At 39.4% G+C, this 23,964-nt stretch overlaps 1 protein-coding gene across 1 annotated transcript in view; it reads left to right on the forward strand.

Moving 5' to 3' along the window:
* The first annotated feature begins 1,455 nt into the window (after nt 1-1,455).
* Nucleotides 1,456-23,964, forward strand: part of NDUFS4 (NADH:ubiquinone oxidoreductase subunit S4) — an 82,633-nt gene continuing 60,124 nt past the window's right edge. Inside the window, exon 1 of the mRNA XM_055122573.1 lies at nt 1,456-1,604. Coding sequence (XP_054978548.1) covers nt 1,507-1,604 — 98 coding nt within the window. The 5' untranslated portion in view covers nt 1,456-1,506. The remainder of the gene's footprint in view (nt 1,605-23,964) is intronic.

The raw sequence follows: 23,964 nt of genomic DNA on the forward strand, positions 1-23,964 counted from the left end.
AAAAACGAAAACAGATCAGGTAAAGGGCTAGTGGGTGGAGCACTTGTGTGGGGGGGTTCTCTGTGGTGATGGGACCATCTGCATCTTGATTATGCCAGTGGTTTCATGAATTGGCACACGTGAACCTGACATTGGACTATTACTTTATATGAACATCAGTTTTCTGACATCTACTAAGACTAAATAAGATGTAATCAGCGGTAAACTGAACAAAGTGTACATAAGCCTTTTGGTGCAACTTTGATTACTTCCTCTGAAACCTTTACCGAAAATGAAAAGTTAAAAATCTCTTGAGGCACCTCTCCTAGTTCTCCCTTATCTTTTGATGAGTTTTCTCTTTCCCTGGACATGGCTTGTTCTCTCTTTACCTTGAATCTCTCTTTTCTCCCTCTCTCCTAGGTATTAAATTGTTTTTCAATTGACCAAAATTAAGAAACTAGATGCGCCCTATCTTCTTGTTAATCTCTTCCCTTTAAAATCCTTTAAAAACAACAGTCACCGAAACAACCTTACAAACTAATCTTTTTATTTTACATGATGCACAGCCAATATTCTTCTTTAGGGACAGGGGTCTGAGGAAGTGGGGAAGGAGGAATCTACTTCCTGTTCCTGCTATACCTTTATATTTTGAGGTTCACTGGAGTGCTGGGGACCACTAGAGCCAACTCTTTCATGAATACCCTCAGGAGGACACCCGGAGGTGTTTGGGGGAAACCATGGGGTTCAGGGGCTTAGATTCATTCTGCATGCCTCTGACTTCTGAGCTATCCTCACAGTCTGAAACGGGTGTCCTTAATGTCAGCAGCTCACAATACACACTGTAAAAGGTTTTCTCTCCTCTAATATGAACAGAGTAATTTAATAATATTTTTGTGCCTCTGGATTAAGAGCATCTCGTCGGGATTTAATGAGAAAAGTGATATCAAATATTATGTTCCACTAGTTTTTTTCATATAAATTCTCACGTCAGAAATAATCCTTGCCAGCCCATGCGCCCAGGCACTTCATTTGGAAAATATGATCACTACAACTTAAGAACATCAAACAAACACAGCCTGTCCAGAGGGCGTGCAAAGTGAATCTGGCAACACTTTGGAAAAGTACTACTTTAAGTTCTCAAGAACCCGAAGAGCCCTCTGGCTCTTCCAGTGGGTTCAGCCCTAAATATTCTCAGTCCTTTGAAAAAATTATGAGTTGCAGGTGTTTACATTTTCAATAATTTTTTTCTTTTTCGGTCTTCTTATTTCATAATCATTTCTGATGACCAAAGAAGCATTACACTTTGTAGGCCTTAATGCTTAATCCAGCTGTCCATGTTTGTTCCTACCCATTTTATTTCTCTTATAAACTCAAATATTTTTGCTCTTTTCTAAATCCCGCTATTCCTCAGATTCGAAATTTAAAAAAAAAAAAAAGAGGCCGTTATAATAACGCGAAGGCACTGGCTGGGGAACGAAGGAAGTTTGTCCCTAGCGGCGACCCGTCCTGGCGTCTGCCTGTAGCAAGATGGCGGCGGTCTCAATGTCAGCGGCTTTCAGGCAAGCGATATGGGGGAGAAGGGCAACGGCTCACGCTGCCCTTTCTGCTTCCCGGGTCCCGACCAGGTAATAGAACTGTCAGAATCCTTCTGCAAGCTTCTCGGGTCTGTCTGCCTCGGCGGAGGTCTCTGAGGGCTGGGAGGCGGCCTGCCGAGAGCGTCCTCTGCCGAGGCGGCCTGCCGGGAGCGTCCTCCGCTGACCCTCTCCGCGGCAGAGGGCGGGCAGGTTTGGGGCTCGCCGCGGGCTCCGGGCGCCGGCGGGGCCAGGGGGGCGTGAATGCGGTGGGGGCTGCGGAGAGGCTGTGTTGGGGGGGGTGCCCCCGAACCTGTGCCCCTGCGAGGGGAGGAGTCTCCTCGACCCCCGACAGACAGACAGACAGACACCCCCCCCTCCTCTCTCTCACACACACACACTCACACACACACACCCGGTCCGCACCCCCCGCGTGTCACCTCTTACCCCCACCGTTCCGTGTCTCCCACGAGTGTGCCGACAGCCTCTCCTGCCCTGGGCCTGGTTGATTGATTGATTGGATTTCTGAACGGAAAGACTATTTATTTATTTATTTATTTATTTGTTTGTTTATTTCACCGGCTGCTTGGGAGGAGAAAACTTGGAGAGAATTCCGTGTTAGTTTCAAAAATAAAAAAAAAAAAAAGCAAGCAAGCAAGCAAAGCCTTTGGAAGGTAGTGGTCAAACGTCGTCGCCTGCTTCCCGCCCCTCCCAGACGCCCTGCTCATGGGCACCTCACAGTGGGTGCTGTTCTGTCCTTAAGGATTTTGGTGGTGATACCCCAGCCCCCGCGTTTCTTAATGCACTCCCCGATTTCCGATTTCCACACACACACGCACACACACTCACGTTATTTACGAGTAATCTTGTGTGTGTCACTGTTGTCATGACTTGTTGGCTTACTTGGCCACCAGGGTTTGTGGTTCGTGTGGACTGCACCCCCCTCATCGTGCCGGAGGGAGTAGAATTGGGAGGGAGTGTGTGGTTAACAAATGGAAAAGAGGGCCCATCAAACGCGATTTAGTGTGATTCAGTAGTACATGTGAAGGGGATGCTGTCAGTTGGGAGTAGAGTTATCAGGAATCCTTTTATTGTTGCTGTTGCTGTTTTTCTGTTTGTTTGTTTTTGTTTTTAACGTGTTTTTTTTTTAATCACACCCACCTGTGCTTGGTGCTTGGGGCTTATTCCGGGGATCACATGGGGGTGCTGGGGGATAGAACTCCGGTCAGTCGCTTGCAAGTCAAGCCCCCTACTCCCTGTACTCTCTGGCCCAATAAGGAATCTTTTTTGAAGGTGCTCTTTATTTCAGGGTTTGAATAGTGGTTGTTGGGTGGGAAAGAAGAGGAAGAAGAGGCGGCCTTGGATCCTTGGATGCCTGGATACCTTGTCAACCGTTTGTGACAAGGTTTGAAGGCAGAGGTTTGAGATGTTTTACAAAGAGCCGCTGCAAGATAATGGTCCTTTCTAGCCACTGGAGGAAGGTAAATGAGTATTGTGGTTAGTTAGTTGTTCTGCAGGCAGGGAACTTGAAAAATGCAAAGTGTTTGTTGTTTTGTTTGGGGACTACAACCAAGTGTTTGTTGTTTTGTTTGTTTGGGGACTGTACCCAAATGTGCCCAAGGGCTTGCTCCTGGCTCTGTGCTCAGGGATCTCCTGGTGGGTTTCAGCTAATCATAGGTGGTGTCAGGCATCAAACCATGTCTCGACCTGTGAGCCCTCAGCTTCCTTACTGTACTATTTTTCTGACCCCTGGAAGTATTTCTGTTGGGTAAAATACTCTTTTTGCTGAGTTAGGACTAGAAGTATTCCAGATGAGAGTACTTGTTCTTCAAGACATTATGCAGATTTATTTTGCAGTCTCATATGTGTTCACAGTAACTGGAAAAATTGAAAACCATTTTCAAAGGACCATGTGTTGCCTGCGTAATCAAAACATGACTACATCTGAACTTAAGTCAGTCCTTTTCTCAGCGGTTATAACAGTTGAAATGAAGTTACCAGATATATATATATATACACACACACATATATACATACATGTATATGCACATATATACACACATATGCATATACATATATACATATATATATACACATACATATATATATGTATATATATATATATATATAGTTTTGGGGCCACACCTGGCGATGCTCAGGAGTTATTCCTGGCTCTGCCTCAGGGATTACTCCTGGCAGTGCTTGCGGGATCATTTGGGATACTGGAGATTGAACCCAGGTTAGTCACATACAAGGCCCTACCCACTGTTACTATCTCCCTCCAGCCCCTGAAATCACCAGATTTTGGAAACTGATGATAATTAGCACTTCTTATACAGTTGTAAGAGTTTTCTTGCAAATGTGTTAGAAGAGATTTGGAAATAAAATAAAATATAAGATTATGTGATTTTCACACTCAAAAAAACTTAAAAGTCAAGGAAAACAAATTTTAAATAAGTTGCATATCATTTTTTCTGTATCACTTTTTTGCCTCCAAAACTTATCTTATCTTGAGATGAGATGAAATTACATTTATAGGTCTTCTATATTATTTGCTTTTTATTTTTAATTTAAGACATGCTCTCTACTGCTGAGCCACTTCCCTACCCATTCATTAATGACTTGAGAGTACTGGGAATTTGAAAAAGTTGAAGGAAGAGAGGACAAATTAATTTTAGTTATCCATAGCAAAAAAATCAATTTAGTGTGGGAAAGATAGGACAGCTTTGACTTGCATGCAAAACCTGATTTGATCTCTAGCACAGTATATAGTTTTCTGAACCTCGAGCACAGAAGCAGGAGTAGCTCTGAACATCCCTGAGTGTGGCCCCCAAAGGGAAACCAAACAAATACTATTGATGTTATCATGATGCTTAGAAAAACTGTTGCGAACGATGTAACATTTCACATAGCTTGAGTAAAATGAGGGAGGATGGAATTAGGCATTTGACCAAGAACAGGAGAGGGGAACAGATACAATTATTGAAGAAAAGGAACTACTAGAAGGAAGCAGTTAACTGTTAAGTTTTATGAATTCAACAGTGATAGCACTGTCCTCCAATTCATCGATTTGCTTGAGTGGGCATCAGTAACGTCTCCATTGTGAGACTTGTTACTGTTTTTCGCATATTGAATACGCCATGGGTAGCTTGTGGTATAACAGTTAAACAAAACAAACCAGTAAACACGAATAAACAACCCTAATACGCAGAAGAGGGAAAATTGAGTATTAGTGTTTCTGCTGATCTAGTTACTGAGCATGCCCTCCAGCGTGGGCCTGTTTTCATGTACTTCTCATTTCCCTAGATAGAGTATCAATTTCTACTGATTCTTGTTTCCCTGGAGCGAATGAGAAACAGAGAATATCTACACCTTTCCTTCCTTCCCCAGACTTTCTAAAGAGATTATAAGGGATTGTTGTGGGGAAGTTTAACTGCCTAGTATGTTAATCCAACAGCTAGGTAAAATACGATTTTACCTCCAAAAAAAGAAGTACTTGGACTCAAGATACTTGACACAGTGGTCTTTAGGTATGATTTTTGATAACCTATTTTATCGCACCTAATGTTCGCCATTGCTTCTCAGTTTGGACTTGAGTCTTGTGTTTAACTCAAATATAGCTCATAGGATCATGGATCTGCGATACTACGAGTGATTGTATGGGACCTTTTTTGAAGCCTGTTTTGTGCTTCAATCCCTGCCACTAGTCTGTGGCTCTATTTTCTTTTTCAGCATTAGATAAGCCAGTATAAAATTATGAGTCTGCGGGGACCTCTGATGACTAAGAGTCCAAGGGTTGACCAGAGTTACACCTTTCTGGGAAATTATCTCAGCACAAATTTGAGAAACATTTAGGACATTTAAAATCAGTAGTTTGGTTGGCTTCTACTTTGGATAAGCTGGATAAACAAATTCCTGTCTGAAGAACAGCCACTTAGTTTTTTAAACATAACAACGCCAAATTTCTAAGCTTGAAATGTTTCTAAAGTATAGTTTAATGGCTTTTATTATTTAGCTTATTTCTTTATTGAAAATATCCATAATTAAGTTGGTTTGTTGTTGTTAATAGTTGTTGTTTAATTTTCTTTAGTTTTTATTGTTTTTGTTTTTACTTTTTGGGCCACACTTAACAGTGCTCAGGGAGAGCTGGGTATGGAACCTAAATTGCAGTGGTTCAGCCAAGTGCCCTACCCACTATGTTATTGTGTCGGACATCATAGGTTCTTTTCTGGTTACCTTAGCATAACATACTGACTTGGTGCGGAATTGGGTTTTTGGCGCCACACATAGCAGTGCTGGAGTTGGGGGCTGCTGTTGGTTCTGTACTTGTTTGTTGCTTCCTAAGGTGCCAGGGGATCATATGGTGCAGGAAATCTAATCAGCATTGGCAAATGCAAGGCTTTAACCCCTGTACTGTCTCTCTGGCCAAACCTTTTCATTTGCTTCTGGCCCCTGGTGGTGCACCTGCCACTCCCTGTGTCCTGGGGACCATGGGTACCTCTCTTGTCCTCTGTGCTGAATTTTATTGGTTTTTTTTTTTTTTTTTTTTTTGCTTTTTGGGTCACACCCGGCAATGCACAGGGGTTACTCCTGGCTCTTCACTCAGGAATTACCCCTGGCGGTTGTGCTGAATTTTAAACACACATTCACATACACATTCACAAGTGAGCAGTTTTAGAATATTAACTGATGCATGAATTTTGAAGTTACAGGATTATGAAGGGCTGGAGATATATTTTGGATACTTTATGGTATTATAATAAACTTACACAATGCTTATCACATAAATGAGTACATATTTAGTGATTTTTTTTTTTTTTAAGCAGGGAGCCCTCATATTAAAAGAAGAAGCCTGGGGAGATAGCTCAAAGGGTTAGAGTGAGTGCACTGCATGCTAGTGTCCTGGGTACAATCCTTAGTACTGCATGGTCCCCTGAGCACCACTGGAATCCAAAATCCTCCCCAAAAGGAAATGATATACGTAGAAATCTATCATTATATTTGGAAAGTATTGCTCAAAGAAAATGGGAGCTTTTTAAAAAGATTGTAGTAAGTGTTATTAGAATTTCTGCTCTTTGTTTTGTTTTGGGGCAACATCTGGCAACGATTAAGGGTTACTCTTGATTCTGCACTCAGGAGTTATTCCTGGTGATGCTTGAGGCCAGAAGTGGAAAGAGTGAGGGTGGGTGTTGGGGGGGAGAGACATACACCAGTGGGGTGCTGAGGGTCAGACCCAGGTAGGATGTATATTAGACAAGTGGCCTACCCAGTGTACTATTTCTCCAGTCTCTCTTTTTATGAAGTTTTTTCTTTATTTTTAAAATTTAGTATTTGGTTTTTGGGCCACATGTGGCGATGCTCAAGGGTTACTTCTGGCTCTGCACTCTGGGATTACTCCTGGTGGTGCTCTGAGGACCACATGGGAAGCTCGGGATTGAACCTGGGTCAGCCGCATGCAAGACATGTGCCCTACCTCCTATACTATTGCTCTGTTTCCAGAGTAAGATAATTTGAAATGAAAAAACTTCTGATTTCAGTCATAGCCTTTGGTGAAAGTCGAAGATATTTTTTAAGGTAGCTGAGCATAAATTCATGGTACCAGTTAATTTATTGTGCAATATTCATTGTTAAACTGTTTCTTGTATTTCTCATAGTCCAACCTCTGAACTCGGGTGTTCTTAGTATCTTTATTTTTCAGATGACAAAACAAACTTCCTGGTTTTTAATTTTAGGAAATAGTACAATTTAAGCAGTCTAAAGAAATATGTTGACTTTTGTAGTGAGAATTATTTTGTCTGATAATAGTAAATTAAAATTTTAATCTCCACTGTTTGCTGTAAGCATATTCATTTGGTTTGTGGGACTGTCTTATCTTTACTTTCATCCCATTGTTTCTTTCTTTTCTTTTTTTTTTTTTTTTTTGCTTTTTGGGTCACACCCAGCAATGCACAGGGGTTACTCCTAGTTCTGCACTCAGGAATTTCCCCTGGCAGTGCTCGGGGGACCCTATGGGATGCTGGGAATCGAACCCGGGTTGGCCGAGTGCAAGGCAAACACCCTACCCGCTGTGCTATCCTCCAGCCCCTCAGCCCATTGTTTCTTTTGTACAGTGTTTCCAGTTGAGGAATTAGGGTGAGCTTTTTTTCCTTGTAGTAAGAATTTTTTTTTTTAAGTTTTGAAATTGCTTTTAGTGTGAGAATTTGTATTGGTGACTGGATTATGCTTTATTATCCTCTTACAATACATTTTGTGTAAAATAAGGTATGTTAAACATATACTTGATTCTAGAGATTGTGAAGAAAAATACTATATTCTGCCGCCTTTTAAAAAAGGCATGTGTCTGTATGCCTTGAGTTTTGTGTCTGCCATTTGAAAGTGTTTTTGTATCCTTCCTTGACTGGTCTGCTTTCCTTTAGTAGTTTCACTACCCCATTATATTCATCATGGGGTTGACTACCGAACAACTGAACCAGTTAAATTTTGTATAAAATTAGACTTGTTGAAGCTCTGGTAGTGGAAATTTGGAAATTTACTCTGTTGTGATTAAAGACTTAAACTCTTTAAGGTTGACAGATAATTGCATATAATACATGAGCTCTTATTATAACTTTTCATTTTTAGGTTGCAGAGATCCTGATGGAACCTTCCTGTACCTGATTTACAGTGACCACATTCTTTATAATGACTTTTGTCTAAATATTTGAATATTTTTGCAAACTTTTAAGTTTTTTGTCCTTTAAGCAAGGCATAAGCAATTTTATAATTCCTATTTCAGATTTTCTTTCCGTTGTCTGCTATTGAGTTATTTTGATAGGTGAATACAGCCTTGGGAAAGGGGGGATATACCGGGGATGTGCACTGATGGAGGGATGGGCGTTTGATCATTGTGTGATTGTAACCCAAACATGAAAGCTTGTAACTATCTCACAGTGATTCAATAAAATCTAAAAAAAAAAAAAAAAGAATTAGTTGAGTTGTTCAAATGTGATTTTTTTTTTTTCCCTTGACTTTACTCATGAGGCTTAACTTTATTTTATGGGACCATTTTTAAATTCAAGTGCTTTTTAAATCCTGGTTGTGCCTTATAATCACCTGTAGTCTGCTTTAGAATTTTGGATGCTTTGACTATAGTGTTTATCAGTTTTAGTAAGTTTAGTTTTAGGTTTAACTTCATGGGGGTGATTGTTATGGAAGAACAGGACTGAAACTGTCTTTTAAAAAATAATTGCTTTATTTTAAAATGGGTTTTTCTTTGGTGGGGGTAGGGAGAGGTGGAGATTTCTAGAAACAAAAATGCTTCAGTTTTTGCATAATTTCCTAATCCAAATTTTCTTATGCTATTTACCGATGCACAGTATAGAGGCTTTTTTCTTGGAGAAACTTTGAAGCAAAGCAGACATTTTGATAATTTTGGAGAAAGCAGGCCATATTACTCACTCTCTAGAGATTTTGTTCTTCCTTTTGGAATGGCTCAGGTTTAATATAGCACAGCTGTTGAACTCTGCCCTTAAGAGTTTTAAGAAGAAAGTGTTTTTATCCTTTAAAATGGAAATGCCTTTTATAGGAGGTGGTCTTGGCTAGATATAGTTCTCTAAGAAAGTTTCATGCTTTTCTAGAGTTCTTTTTGTTTCAATGATTTCTTGGAATTTTGGTGTTGAGAGTACTTTCTTTGAGAATAAAAATTTGGCTGTTTGTTTTTTAATGTTTTGCTATGTCCTTAACAAAGCTAGATGAAGAGATTATTTCTTTTCATTTTTATAGTATTCAAAAATATGTCCTTTGCTTTATTCAGTCATTCTATATATAAGTAAATGGTCCTTGAATAGGGCTTACTAGACAAAAGATTCTGTTCTAGATGACTGTTCAATAAGCCATATGCTTCTCCTAAAAATGTCAGTCTTTCCTGATGAGCTTTAAAGTGAACCCAGATGTTTTGGCTCTTTGGAGCACTACCACTCTTTGTTTGGAAAGAGCACTTTTTCAAGAGATTTCTTTGTAAACAGAGACATTTGCATAAAATTTATATCTATAACTTTTGTTTTTTTAAAAATACTATTTTAGGCACTGTAGTTTACAATACTGATAATGGTATGACTTTCTGCATAAAATTTTCCAGTTTGTTTGCCTTCATCAAATTTTTGCCTTTTAAGTCTAATTGAAATTAGATTTCAATTTTCTTAGATTAGCAATTTTAATTTAATACCATTGGATGTGGATTTGAAGAAATAGGACTTGGAAATATAGAATAGTTTTTGCTATGACTTTGTTAAGATTTTATTTTTAAAAAAATTGGAACTTGAAGTATCTTATAATATTTACTAATTATAATTAGTATGATCAAAGGTGACATTTTTGTGGATGATACATTTTTAGATATTTAATGCCATGTACATTGCCTGAGCATTTAGATGTTTTATGCTTGACTAACTCTAAACGTTACAGTTAGTATATTCATATACTATTTGAATTTGTTTATAGGTAAAAATACAACTTTACAAGGAACTATCAAGCCTTTTTCTAAAGTGATTCGACCTTTTTTTTTCTTCCACCAGCAGTGGATGCAAGTTGCTCGCTGTCCTTGTTAACACTAGCACTATCAGTATTTTAAAAGTTAGTAATGTTTTGTTTGCTTGGGGACTGTATCTGATGGGCTGTATCTCAGGGGATATTCCTGGGTCTGCACCCAGGAATTACTCCTGGTGGTACTTGGCACCATATGGGATGCCTGGAATCCATTCTGGGTCAGCCTTGTTCAGGGCAAGCACCCTACCTGCAGTACTATCACTCTGGCCCCAAGTTTAGTAGTTTTTTTTTTAAAATTATTATTATTATTTTTTCTTTTTGGGTCACACCCGGCGATGCACAGGGATCACTCCTGGCTCATGCACTCAGGAATTACTCCTGGCGGTGCTTGGGGGACCATATGGGATGCTGGGATTCGAACCCGGGTTGGCTGCGTGCAAGGCAAATGCCCTACCTGCTGTGCTATCACTCCAGCCCCCCAAGTTTAGTAGTTTTAATAGGTGTACAGCAGTCTTTCATTCTTTAGCTATATCTCAAAATGTACTCTTATTAGATATTTGATTTGATGGTTTTCAGATTATTCAGAATGGTGCAACTAGACAGTCTATTTTAGAGTATTTTCTTCATTCCCGAGAAAACTTCATGTCCATTTGCAGTCATTTCTTGTTTGTTCCTTTTTTGGGGGGGTTGGGGTTGGGGATTGGGACCTCACCAGAATGCTACTAAACTAGTTTCTGTGCTGGGGTGAGGGATAACTGCCAGTGGTCATCTGCTTTAACCCCTGTACTAACTCTTCATCCCCTCCTTATTTGTCCCTTACTGCCCATCCCCCTTTAGGTAACCACTTACTTTCTGCCTGTATGAATATGTCTATTCAGGACATATCATAAATGGAATTCTGAGTTTTTTGTTTTAGGTTTCTTTTTACTTTTTAGTTAATGTTCCCAAGTTTCAGTCAATCTGTGGACTTACGCTTTTTATTTTAGGGTTCCTTTTTGGTGGTGTGGGGGGGAAATCAGTGGTCATACCTGGTGATTTTTAAGGTGGGGGAACCATGAAGTGCTAGTGATCAAATCCTGATCTCCTGAATTCAAGCATATGTTGAAGTAGCCCTTTGAGCTCTTTCCTTGGTCCTTTCAAATTGATGAATAATTGTCTTGGTGTGCTCATATCACATTTTGTTATAAATATGATTTATAATTTTGGTTCTATATTTAGATTTGGTATCAGGATAATGCTGGATTCATAAAATGAGTTGGGAGCGCCCCCCCCGCCACACATACTTAAAATTGCTTTAGTTTCATCCCACAAGGTTTGTTTGCTCATTTTCTTCAAAATATTTTATTTTCCTTGGTTGCTGGCTCCAGTTTTCAACACTAGTTCCTGGCAGATACAGTTGATTTTTTTTTTCCCCCAATCAATCTTCAGCTGATGGATCTTTTAAAAGATGTGATCTTCAGTCGTTTGAATGGGTATACTCTGTTGGAATTTCATTTCTATTTTGAAGGCCTTTAAAAAAAATTTAGAGGGTTGGGTTGTTAGAATCAATAAGCACCTACTAGGTAATAAAGTTGCCTCTTCAACCTTGATGTTATCTGAGTTTTATATTCTACCTCAGCTTGCTGCTGGTCACCATTTTTAGTACTGTACTGTTGCTTTCTCATGGCCACTGGGGTCTTGTGTGTGTGTGTATGTGTGTGATTTTTGAACGTAAGGCCTCATACATTTGCTGTACTACTGAGCTATATCCCTGCTTCTTCTTTTCTAGTCTCAAAAGATACTACATACTTTACTACTTTCTCCAAGCTTTTCTACAGTATGTTATTCCCTCAAGGATGAGTCTATACATAGAATTGTGCAAGTAAAGTTATGCAAGTGGTGGGAGGTTGACAGTAGTGGTGGGATTGGTGCTGCAATATTCTATGTCTAAAACTCAACTATGAATTGTAAAGCACAGTGCTTTAGTAAAGAAAAATGTAAAAATATAATATGATTTCAAACAAACAAAAAAAGACTCAAGCAAAGAGTAGAATTTCTGTCTTGTGGTCTCTGTTTCGTTGACTTCTCTTAGAGTTTGAGATAGGCCATGGGTCTTGGTTGGTCTAGACCATTTGAGTTGATCTGGGAATTACAAGTGAAGAGTTCAGGAGTGAGAGAGAAGGAAAAAAATATGATATTGATATTGCATTGTGAGTAATAAGAGGCTTAGTTTCACTGAAGCCTCCTGAGAAGCACACAAATGTTTTATATGCTTTAAACTGTACTTAGGCTTCTGAAGACCCTAAGGCTTACCAGGAGTAGGATGCTAGAGGTTGATAGTCTATACCTGTGATTAAAATGGTATATGGCTAAGGAAATGTGACAGGAGCATAGAGTCATAGACTCTTACAACTCAAGAATCTCTTTTACCTATTTTTTGGGGGGGGCGTAGGGATGTTGGGGAGCTCCAGTGATAATTCTAGTAATTGTCATTTATTGAGCACTTAGGCACCAAGGTAATTGCTTTTTTTTTTGTAATTGCTTTATTTTTGTTATTTTATCTCCTGAAAGTAAATAATTTTATTTTAGATGATCTGTTAACAATTATAATTTATTTATTCTTCGAGTTGTAAATAACTTATTGAAATTTGCTTTATTTGCTAATATTCTGAAAGTCATGACAAAAGATCTGGTAATTGAGATCTGACATCTCACCAATAAATATTAATAGACGTTCTCCATGAAAGAGATGGTTTATTGGGGGCTGGAGTGATAGCACAGCGGGTAGGGCATTTGCCTTGCACTCGGCTGACCCGGGTTCGATTCCCAGCATCCCATATGGTCCCCTGAGCACCACGAGGGGTAATTCCTGAGTGCAGAGCCAGGAATAATCAATCCCTGTGCATCGCCCGGTGTGACCCAAAAAGAAAATAAAAAAGAGATGGTTTCTTTAATAAAATTTCATGTATAAAAATTTTGTGACAGCAAGATGTTATTGTACTGTGTACCAGGTGCTTGACCAGGACACTGTAATATCTTTGCAAATAAAAATTAAACCACAGAATTTGAGAATGTAACATAACACTGTAGCACTGTAGCACTGTCATCCCGTTGTTCGTCGATTTACTCAAGCGGGCACCAGTAATGTCTCCATTGTGAGACCTGTTGTTACTGTTTTTGGCATATTGAATATGCCACGGTAGCTTGCCAGGCTCTGCCATGTGGGTGGGATACTCTCGGCAGCTTGCTGGGCTCTCCGAGAGGGACGGAGGACTTGAACCTGGGTCTGTCGGTCGAGTGTAAGGCAAACGCCGTACCTGCTGTGCTGTCGCTCTACCCGCTGTACTGTTGCCCTACTCGCTGTGCTATCACTCCAGTCCTGACAGTAAATAATCATGTTTTTGGGGAAAACACATTTTTTTCCTTACTGCTAATGCCTAAAAAAATTGAACGACAATTAGAACAATTAAGATAGTTAAGGTACTTAAGATAGCTGCCTTGTAGGTCTTGTTCCTTGCCTACCCTTAGCTCTGATTGTATGGTGGTAATGTTTTCTTTCTTCTTATTAATATGTTCCAACATATCATTGTAGCGCTTAATTAGCACTGGGATGGATACAACATGCATCTGAGTTTATTTCACAGATTTCAGTTTCCTTTCCCTGTTTCCATTATCATTCTGGGGGTAGAAAGATGCTAAGTGGATAGGGCACTTGCCTTGCACCAGTTCAGGTTTGATCCCTGACTTCCCTTATGATCCTCCAAAGCCTGCTAGGAATGATCCCTGAGTACAGAGCCAGGAATAAGCCCTGAGCACTGCTCTGTGGGGCCCCCAAACCCCCCAGTGATCACTGTGTTGCTGAAGATGTTCATAGTTTATGTTCATCTTAGTTCCTACTTTTAAGTGGTACATCATTAAGACTTTTTTTTTTTTCTTTCTGGGTGTCACACCCAGCGATGCTCAGGGGTTACTTCTGGCTTCGCACTCAGGAATTACTCCTGGCGATTCTGGGGGGGGGAACATATGGAATGCCTTTGATCGAACCCGGGTCATCTGCATGCAAGGCAAACACCCTGCCCTCTGTGCTATCTCTCCACCCCCTCATTAGGACAGTTTTGTTTGTTTTCTTCTACCCAGTATTGCTCAGGGGCCAATCATAGTAGTGTTCTGGGGACCTTATGGTTGAATCTGGGTCTCCCACATACAAAACATGTATTCTAGGCCCTTGGAGCTATTTCTCTGGTTCCAAGATTTAGGTTTTTCTGTTGGTTTGTTTTACTTTTTAATTTTTTGTTGATGTATTATCTGATCGTTGAAATACCAACTTCCTTAATAATCATTTAATAATATCTTTCACTTTTTAAAAAAATTTCTCCCCTACCCTTTTTTTATTGGTTCACCGTGAGATACAGTTAGAAAGCTTTCATGTTTGAGCTTCGGTCTTACAATCATCAAACACCCATTCCTTCACCAGTGTACATTTTCCACCACCAAAATCCCCAGTATCCACCCCAATTCCACCTCTTCCCCTGCCTGTGTGGCAGACAGTTTACACAATACTCTCTCTCTACTTTGGTCACATTCGATATTTTGACACCAGTCCCAGCAGCACTCAAACCTGCAGAAAAGGCAATGCTAGACAATTTGTTTTGTATTGCTTGTTATAGATAAAATATAATGTTGCGTGGCTGCAAGAGTGGTTACGTGCTCTAGGAATTCTAAAATTGTAATAATAGGGTCTGGAACGATCTCTGCAGGGAGCTGCTTGGTTCTGAGATTTGTGTGTCTCTGGATCATGGCCGTGTGGGAGCTTAAGTAGATGGTGGCGGGTGGTGGAGGGAGAGGAGAAGGGCCGGTTCCTCTCCTCTCTCATGAGGCCTGGCATTTCCTGCCACTGCCACCATGTGCCTGGAGCTTTTGTTGAGTTCTAGAAGATGGTGGCCGCTGGGATTCCTAGGGGGGGGAGCACCTGCTCCCGTTTGGAGTGGCCCGGTGAAAGTGGCCTATTGCAGAGTCTGGAGGCATCTCTGCAGCAAGCTGTTAGGTTTCAAGATTCATGTGTGTGTCTTGTCCTTCACTTTTTTTTTAAAAAAAAACAACTTTACAGAGATTTTCTCTAAACTCCTGTATTAGTCATATTGTTAGCCTCTATTGTTTTGTTCTGGGGCTAGACCTGACAGTGCTTAGGGGTTACTCCTGTCTCTGTACTTAGGAATTCTCCTGGTTGTGCTTCGGGGACCATATGGGATGTCAGGGATCAAACCTGGGTTGGCCTTGTGCCAGGCAAACTCCCTACCTATTGTACTATCACTTGGCACCTCTATTCATAACTTTTTCATACTTGAGTTAATTTTATTCTATTGATTACTTCAGGGGTAACAAGAAGATAATTGTACGTGTTTCAGAGTCATTTTTTACTTACACTAAGTTACAATACTAATCCTTCCTAGCCTCTGTTTCTATTTTGTGCCTGCATTCTGGCTACAAAGTAGACATTATAATATGTTTTATAAAGTGTAGAAAGTGCTTAGGGCAGTGCCTAAGTAAAAAATTGTAGCAGCAACATGAATCAGTTATTTTTGTTTTTTAACTTTTCATTTTTGTTTCCTTCCCATCTCCATCCACCTTTTTCAAAAAAATCTTATCTAGATTGTAGTACCTTTAAGTTATGAGAGTACTTTAGATTTTGTCTATTTATTTATAATGTTCTTTTCATAAATACATAAAAGAATGGCCCGCACTTGGCATTTTCCAGATTGTGACCTCCTATGCACTCCTCAACCGAATGTAATTTATTTTTGGCATCCACCATTCCTCTGAAATAGCTTTCATCAAGGTCTGTGGTGACCCTGTTGCTAAATGAATAGACTCTTCTCAGTCCTTATCTTACATGACCTTTTCATTCCAAAAAGATGACTTTATTATTCTTGATAGATTCTTTCTTTACTTCTATTTTGGCTTTCTACCTTTTTAATTTCCTTTCAGTACTCATCATTTTCCCATTCCTTGAACTATGTAAGTTCAATTTTATTGCTCTTTACTGATTTTTAGCTTTCACTGTATGATATTTATGTACAAACAACTGTGTATAAATATGTAGGGAAATATAATGGAAAAATAAAATATAAAAACTAGACAATTAACTGATATGTGGATTATTTGCATATTCTGTGGTAGGCCGAATATATCTTACTCTCCCCAAATTTGTCCATATGTTAATCTCTAGAAACTGTAGTGTTATATGGCAAAAAGGAACTTATAAATATGGTTAAATTGAAGATCTTGGAATGGATAATTAGCTGGGTAAGCCCAGTGAAATCACAGTGGTCTTTGTAAGACGGATGCTGGCATCTGAATGAAAGGAAGTGTGGATGCAGATAATAGAGTGAAGTGATTGCTTGGTAAGGAGTGTCAGCAGCCTCTAAAAAATACTGGAAAGGATAAATAACAGATTTGCTGGTGGAATCTCCAGAGGGAGCCAGATAACATATTGATATATATATATATTTTCCTTTGCTTTTTGGGTCACACCTGGCGATGCACAGGGTTTACTCCTGGCTCCGCACTCAGGAATTACTCCTAATGGTGCTTGGGGGACCGACATTTTGATATTCTTGTTTTTTTGCTTTTTGGGTCACACCCGGTGATTCTCAGGGGTTACTCCTGGCGGTGCTTGGGGGACCATATAGGGTAGTGGGAATCAAATCCGGGTTGGCCGTGTGCAAGGCAAACACCCTACCCACTGTGCTATAGCTTGAGCCCCCCATCTTGATATTCTTATAGAAGATTTTGGATCCAGATCTGTAAGAGAATACGTTTGTGTTTTACTTTACTAGCCTTGTGATAACTTATTAAGGCATCAAAAAACTAATACACTCTCTCTGTATCTTGTTTATCTAGCATGGTTTCACCTCTTTGTATTAAAGCTTAAATGTATATTGTTGAGTTGCATCATTTTCTCTCAGTCAAGATATATGCATAGCAACTGAAAAAGGGTAGAACTGCTTTGCAATTTTATTTATTATTATGAGTTCAAATCCTCAGTATCCCGTATGCAACAATTAAGCCCAACACCTTTGATCTTTGAGCCTGGCTGATCTGCTGTCTTCCACCTCCAGAGCCACAAGTGATTTCTGGCCATTCTGTGTACAGACCTACAGAAGGGATTCCACTCTTGGTGAGCACCACAGTCAGAAATTGAGTGCCTCACACAACTAAGAAGGTGAGCTGGGTGTGCTTGTACGCTACAGAGTAGTATAGATCTCAGAACTGTGGCCATCTAGTTGCAACCACTACAATTAGGTGTTTGATCCTCAGCAAGTTTCTAAAGGATTTTCAGTGATATTTCTTAAAATTTAGTTTTGCCTAAAGCACAGGCTTTAGTAACTAGTGTCCATGTAAGATGTGACTTTGTCTTGAATTTAGACTTCTCTTTCCTTACCTCTTATGGTACTTAAAAGCCTCCATTGTGATTGCCTAATATTTGCCTATATTTTTCTCTAGGTAGAAATTCTGTTTCTTCTTCACTTTTGTAGTTTCACATTGTAGCACAATGTATAGCATATAATAGATTCTCAATATCTATATACTGTTTTGTAATTGAATACTACAGAAATGACAAAAATTCATAGTAGCTTCTCCTAAAGCAGAATAGCATTTTTAATTGTTTCCCTTTTGGGTTTTAAATGTAACCATTATGGATAATAAAGCTGTAAATTATTGATAAAATGATGACTTTCATAGTTTTATGAAATGCCCTGTTATAATAGTTCAAGTAGTGCAACTTCATCTGAAAGTAATATTTCAAACAGAGTGCAGGTGGAATTATGTTAGAAAGACAGATTTTTGTATGATTGAGCTTATGAAGACTTCAGAGGGTTTTTTTTTTATTAAAGAATTAAGAAGAGGGGCTGGAGGGGCTGGAGTGATAGCACAGCGGGTAGGGCGTTTGCCTTGCACGAGGCCGACCCGGGTTCGATTCCCAGCATCCCATATGGTCCCCTGAGCACCGCCAGTGGTAATTCCTGAGTGCAGAGCCAGGATTAACCCCTGTGCATTGCCAGGTGTGACCCAAAAAGCAAAAAAAAAAAAAAAAAAAAAAGAAGAGGGGCTGGAGCGATAGCACAGCAGGTAAGGCGTTTGCCTTGCAAATGGCTGACCTGGGTTCGATTCCCAGCATCCTATATAGTCCCCTGAGCATCTCCAGGGGTGATTCCTGAGTGCAGAGCCAGGAATGACCCCTGTGCATTGCCAGGTGTGACCCAAAAAAAGCAAAAAAAACAAAAAAAAAAAAAAGAAAGAAGATAAAAAATTACTACAAATTTAAGTTACCAGTAGTAACTTTTCTAACAGCTAGCTGTTAATGCTGTGGAAATTTGAAGTATCATAATTAAGCCAGATTTTTCAGTCTGAGAATTAAATATTCTACTGTTAAAGTTCATATTAGACTACATGGTTTTACTTAGGTAAATTTGTTCAGTTCAATTAAGAAGTGAAAGCAAGTAAATTGCATATCTGAGGGCTTAAGGTATTTTGTAGAGGCCTGCTGGATAGGAGTTGGAAGGAGGCAAAATAAGAATCTATGGGAAAAATAAGTACTGTTTAGAAATAAAGGATTCATGACTTCAATAGAAATTTTAACTACTAAAATTTTGTGTTGTATCTTAAAAACCTGTGGACATGTTTTATTCTAAGTTTTATTATATTTGAGAAACCACTATGAACGTGTTTACCAAGATCATGCCAGTTTGATTACTAAGTTTTTTCATTTTTTTCTTTTTGGGTCACACCCAGCGATGCACAGGGCTTACTCCTGGCTCTGCACCCAGAAATTACTCCTGGTGGTGTTCAGTAGACCATATGGGATTCTGGGAATTGAACCAGTGTCAGCTGCATGCAAGGCAAATGCCCTACCCACTGTGCTGTCACTCCAGCCCCAACAATTACTATGTTTTTTAACCCTCTTCTTAATGTTGCAATACTGGCTTTGCATTCCCTTTCCCTCCCCTCCCCTTCCCTGCCCTCCCCTCCCCTCCCCTCCCTTCTTTTCCTCTTGTTATACCTGTTGTGAGGAGGGGATTGCACACATGCCTATGGGTTGCATAAGTTTTTATTAGTTGTGGTGCTCACTGGGGGTTGGCTGTCACGAAGGTTGCTGGGTCTGCACACTCGTCTATGGTATTCATTGAGGTTTGCACTTATTTAGTTGCGGTGCTTGCTGTGCTCATGTATGTTCTTGCCAGGGGTAACACTTCCTGGCTCTGGTGCTTACATATCTTTATAAAGAGTTGCATTCTTTTTTATGGTGCACTCGTGCGCACCCACCCACCCACACACCTCTTTGGAGTGACCAGAAATCACACACACACACACACACACACACAGACACACACAAACCCACCACCCCTTTGGAGTGACCAGAAATCACACACACACACACAGACACACAAACCCACCACCCCTTTGGAGTGACCAGAAATCACACACACACACACACACACACACAAACCCACCACCCCTTCCTTTGGAGTGACCAGAAATCACACATACACACACACACACACACACACACACCACCCCTTCCTTTGGAGTGACCAGAAATCACACACACACACACACACACACACACACACACACACACACAAACCCGCCACCCCTTCCTTTGGAGTGACCAGAAATGACACACACACACACACACACACACCACCACCCCTTCCTTTGGAGTGACCAGAAATGACACATACACACACACACACACACACACACACACACACACACACACACCACCACCCCTTCCTTTGGAGTGACCAGAAATCATTTGCAGTGCTGAGGATCAGAGATAGGTGCCAGGATCTTTCCTGGTTTATGTGGGAACCAGGATTGTGAACTCTTGAGCATATCCCTGGTGCTCTATTTCTTGAGGTCTAATAAGAAAGTTTTTCCTAGGGCATGAGTGACAGCTTGCCTTGCATGCAGCTGACCCAGGTTCATCCCTGGCCAGGAGTGATTTCTGAACTCAGATTCCTGAGCACCACCTGGTATGGTCCCAAAAGTTTTCCCCTTTTTCCCCCCAAAAAGTTTCCTAACAGTGCTACCATGTTTCCTACTCTGACCCAAAAGCCACAATTGTTCTTCAAATTTAGAAAATTTGTCTATACCATTGTTATAGAAGTGTTACCACTAGCATTCATGACAATGACACTGGAATTATTTGTTTGTCTGCCTTCCTTCAATAAAATCTTTATTGTCGGCTACTGGGTCTAGCATTATTCCTAAGACATAAAAGATTTTCAATAGATATTTGATGAATTGAGACTAGAGGTTAGAATCTTGGTTTATTACTTAATTTTGGGCGGGATGTTTGGGACACGTCCAGGATGCTCAAGGGCTAACCCAACTGTGTTCAGGGGTGCGTATGCTGCTGCTTGGGGGATGCTTGAACTGCAGATTCGTTGAAGCCAGGTACCCTGCTTTTGCATGCACTTAGCCTGTCAGCCCTTGACTTACATTCTCAAGTACATGTGGTTGACAGAATTCAGCTGGACTTACACATACACTGTTTTGTAATCCTAACTTTTGCCAGGCTTTCTGATTTCTCTTTGAAGAATATTTTGTTGCCTGAATATTTGTCAGTAGAAATAAATGTTATTTTAAATTAAAAGATAATCTTTAGGTGAATGTTTTTAAAAGATGAAATGTTACTAAAGTCAATGAGAAAGTACTTTCGTCTCTTTTTTTAAATTTTTATTGAATCATGTGAGATAGTTACAAGCTTTCATGTTTGGGTTACAATCACACAATGATCAAAAGCCCATCCCTCCACCAGTGCATATTCCCCACCACCAATATCCCCGGTATACCCCCCGCTTTCCTACCCTCCCCCTGCCTCTATGGCAGACAATATTCCCCATACTCTTTCTACTTTTGGGCATTATGGCTTTGCGGGTTATATTAGTTTTGTTATCAGCTGCCTACGCTTCTGACTACTTATCTAAAAATTGTAGACTTAAGCACTTAGTTAAGTAATTTACTAAGGGAAGTCTGTAGGAGTTTTAATTTGTTCAGGTCTAGTAGTCTGCAGTTTTATTGACTGAATTTGGATGAATCTTACATGATGAGTTTTTCTTAAGTGGCATAAGGGCCCATAAAACTATTAATTGAATAGCAAGCATGCTATTTTCTTCATTAAGCTAGCCACCATGAAGTTTAGTATGTGTGAACTTTGGTTCTTTTGTAAAAAATTTTTTGGGATTATGTTTATGAGATGGTAAATTTTGATCAGACATTTATTTTATTTGTTTGTTTATTTATTTATTTATTTGTCTCTATTTTTGGGCCACACATCCAGGGTGCTTAGGGGCTAATCCCAACTGTGTTCGGGGGTGCTTGTGCTGGTGCTTATTGGTGCTCAAAGGTTCCTCTGGCTCTGTGCTCAGGGATCACTCTTAGCCGGCTCAAGGTGACCACGTGGGATGCCAGTGTTGAACCCGGGTTGGTTACATGCAAGGCAAGCGTCTGCCTGCTGTAGTACTGCTCCAGCCCTTCAATCATATTTTGTACCTTTCATTCTGTTTAAATTTTCTCAACCGTCTCTAGGCTGTAGGTTATTAAAATTGGGGAGATAGTTGAGAGGGCTAGCTAGTGTGCATGCTTTGCAGACTCAGGCCTGGATTTGATCTCTGGCACTGTATGGTTTGATCCCTGAGCACTGTGGGAATGATGTCTGAGTAGCACCCAGGTGCCCCAAACCAAACAAAATCATATGTGTTTGATACCAAACTCTTTTTCTCTGATTTCTATGTCTGAACTACTTAACATAATTAAGTTTTGACCCCGTGGCAACTGCTTACTAAGCCTTATATCTTATGTTTCTTTTATTACTCAGTAACTATGTAATAAGTAAAACTGTGGTGAACATTAATTTTTGTTATTATAATTTTTAATACAATTTAGACAGTTTTGCTTATAGTAGAGTGAATTATGAAGTAAATTGTGTTATGAGCTTCTAATTTCTGTCTCTCATATGCTTATTTCTAATCTTGGTTTCTCATATGCTCATTTATCATTATGTCCCCCCTTCCTTGGAAATCATTATTAGTTTATTATGATTGGAATTTGTCTATGTGTATTTTAGCAAATATATTCTTATTTCCTTCCTATTTTTCTATACATAAATCATACTAATAATATTTTTCACTAAATTGCTTTTCATACATGTCTTCATATATATAAAAAATGCAGATAGTGAACCAGTAAACCCACTATTTAACATTGTTGTATTTTTGCTGTTATTTTCCTTATTTTACAGGTATATGGATATATGTATATAGATAATCACAGTGCATGAGTATTGTATTAATCTAGTTGAGTGAGAATGAGAACAGAAGTAGAATCATGCAGTTGGTAGTACTTTCTAGATAATTGAATAGAAAAAGAAAAGTTAGCTGTTTAATTTTTAGACAAACTTTGGAAAAGATGTGTTTATTTAATCGTTTGTAGCATTTCCTTTCTTGCCACTAAATGAACTGGTCCTGCATGTTAACAGAATGAAAGAAATGAACATTTACTTCTCTCTACACTAGGCACTCAGTGCCAACAACTTAACATGTTATTTAATTCTGCCAGTGACTCTGTGAGGTATTATTATCCTTATTTTTGCAGATGAGGAAATTGAAGTGCAGAGTTGTAAAGTAATTTGTTGTAGATCATATTGCTCTTAAGTGGCAGATCTGGACGACTGACTAATTCTGAGGTCAGTACAAGACTGTTTTCCAAATTGATTCATGACGTTAAAAAACATATAAGATAGGATTTTTCCCCCCTTACAAGTGTGTGTAAGTTCTTTATTAGGTGATCATCAACTGTGAAGAAGTCCCAGACTGATTCAAGGGCAGATACTTTAGTCACTGGACAGATTGACTGATGGACAGACAACCAGGAGTGCCAGACTGACTAATGGACAGACTTTCTGTCTCCTTTCCTTTGTTCTGATCTCTGTGGGAGGCTACTTCACATATGTGGTTGGTGCACTTCCAGAACTTGAAGTGTTGGTGCTCAGTGTGGCTATACAGTGTTGTGGGGTGTTGGAGATGGCCTGGTGGATACTAGGGATCACAATAAGAGTGTTGCTTGATTGCCATTCAGGGATTTGGGATGGTACCACGGATTGACTTGTGGCCCTTGTGCCTTCAAGGCAGGCATCCTACCATTGAGTCTCACTTCTGGGCCTTCAAATATTTTATCTTTGAGTTGAAGAATAAGCAACATCTACCACCATTTTTTTTTTTTTTGATGAAATGTTGCTGGGTGAATAGGTTGTTAGACTATCATGTTTTTATCATTTCAGTTTATTTTTTGTCATTGAGTTTACTATTTATTTGAAATGCTTTTATGTACAAGCATAAACCCCAAACCCATAAGTTATATAGGTGGTAGAGAAAATTTTTTACCAGAAGATTCCTGAACTATACAAAGTTATAATACTTAAAAATGAGTGTAAAGACAAAAACACAAAAAACAGGAAAATAAAAACAAAAAACAGTAAGAAAGAAACAAAAAAATATGTGTACATCAATAAAAACAAAAATTAAAAAACAAGCATAAAATACATAGCATTGATTTTCTTTTGATTTGGTGGTTCACTGTTTAAGAAAAAACAGTGGCATTAAAACTGTACAAGCAAATCTTGTAATTCCATTAAAGACCAACAATACAGCTTTTTAAAAGTGAGATCTTGATTAACTTGAAAATACTAAATTCTGAATTATCTATATTTAACCTCAACCTGTCAATATAAAACAGACTTTAAACAACAAATTCTCTCAGCTTAAGGTCTACAACTTAAATTCCACAGAGAGGTATATAAGTAAAGAATTATCAAACTCTGTCGGGATATGGAACTCCAAAGTATTGG

The sequence above is a fragment of the Sorex araneus genome, chromosome 1 (genome assembly GCF_027595985.1).
Source record: "Sorex araneus isolate mSorAra2 chromosome 1, mSorAra2.pri, whole genome shotgun sequence".
NCBI classification, from domain to species: domain Eukaryota; kingdom Metazoa; phylum Chordata; class Mammalia; order Eulipotyphla; family Soricidae; genus Sorex; species Sorex araneus.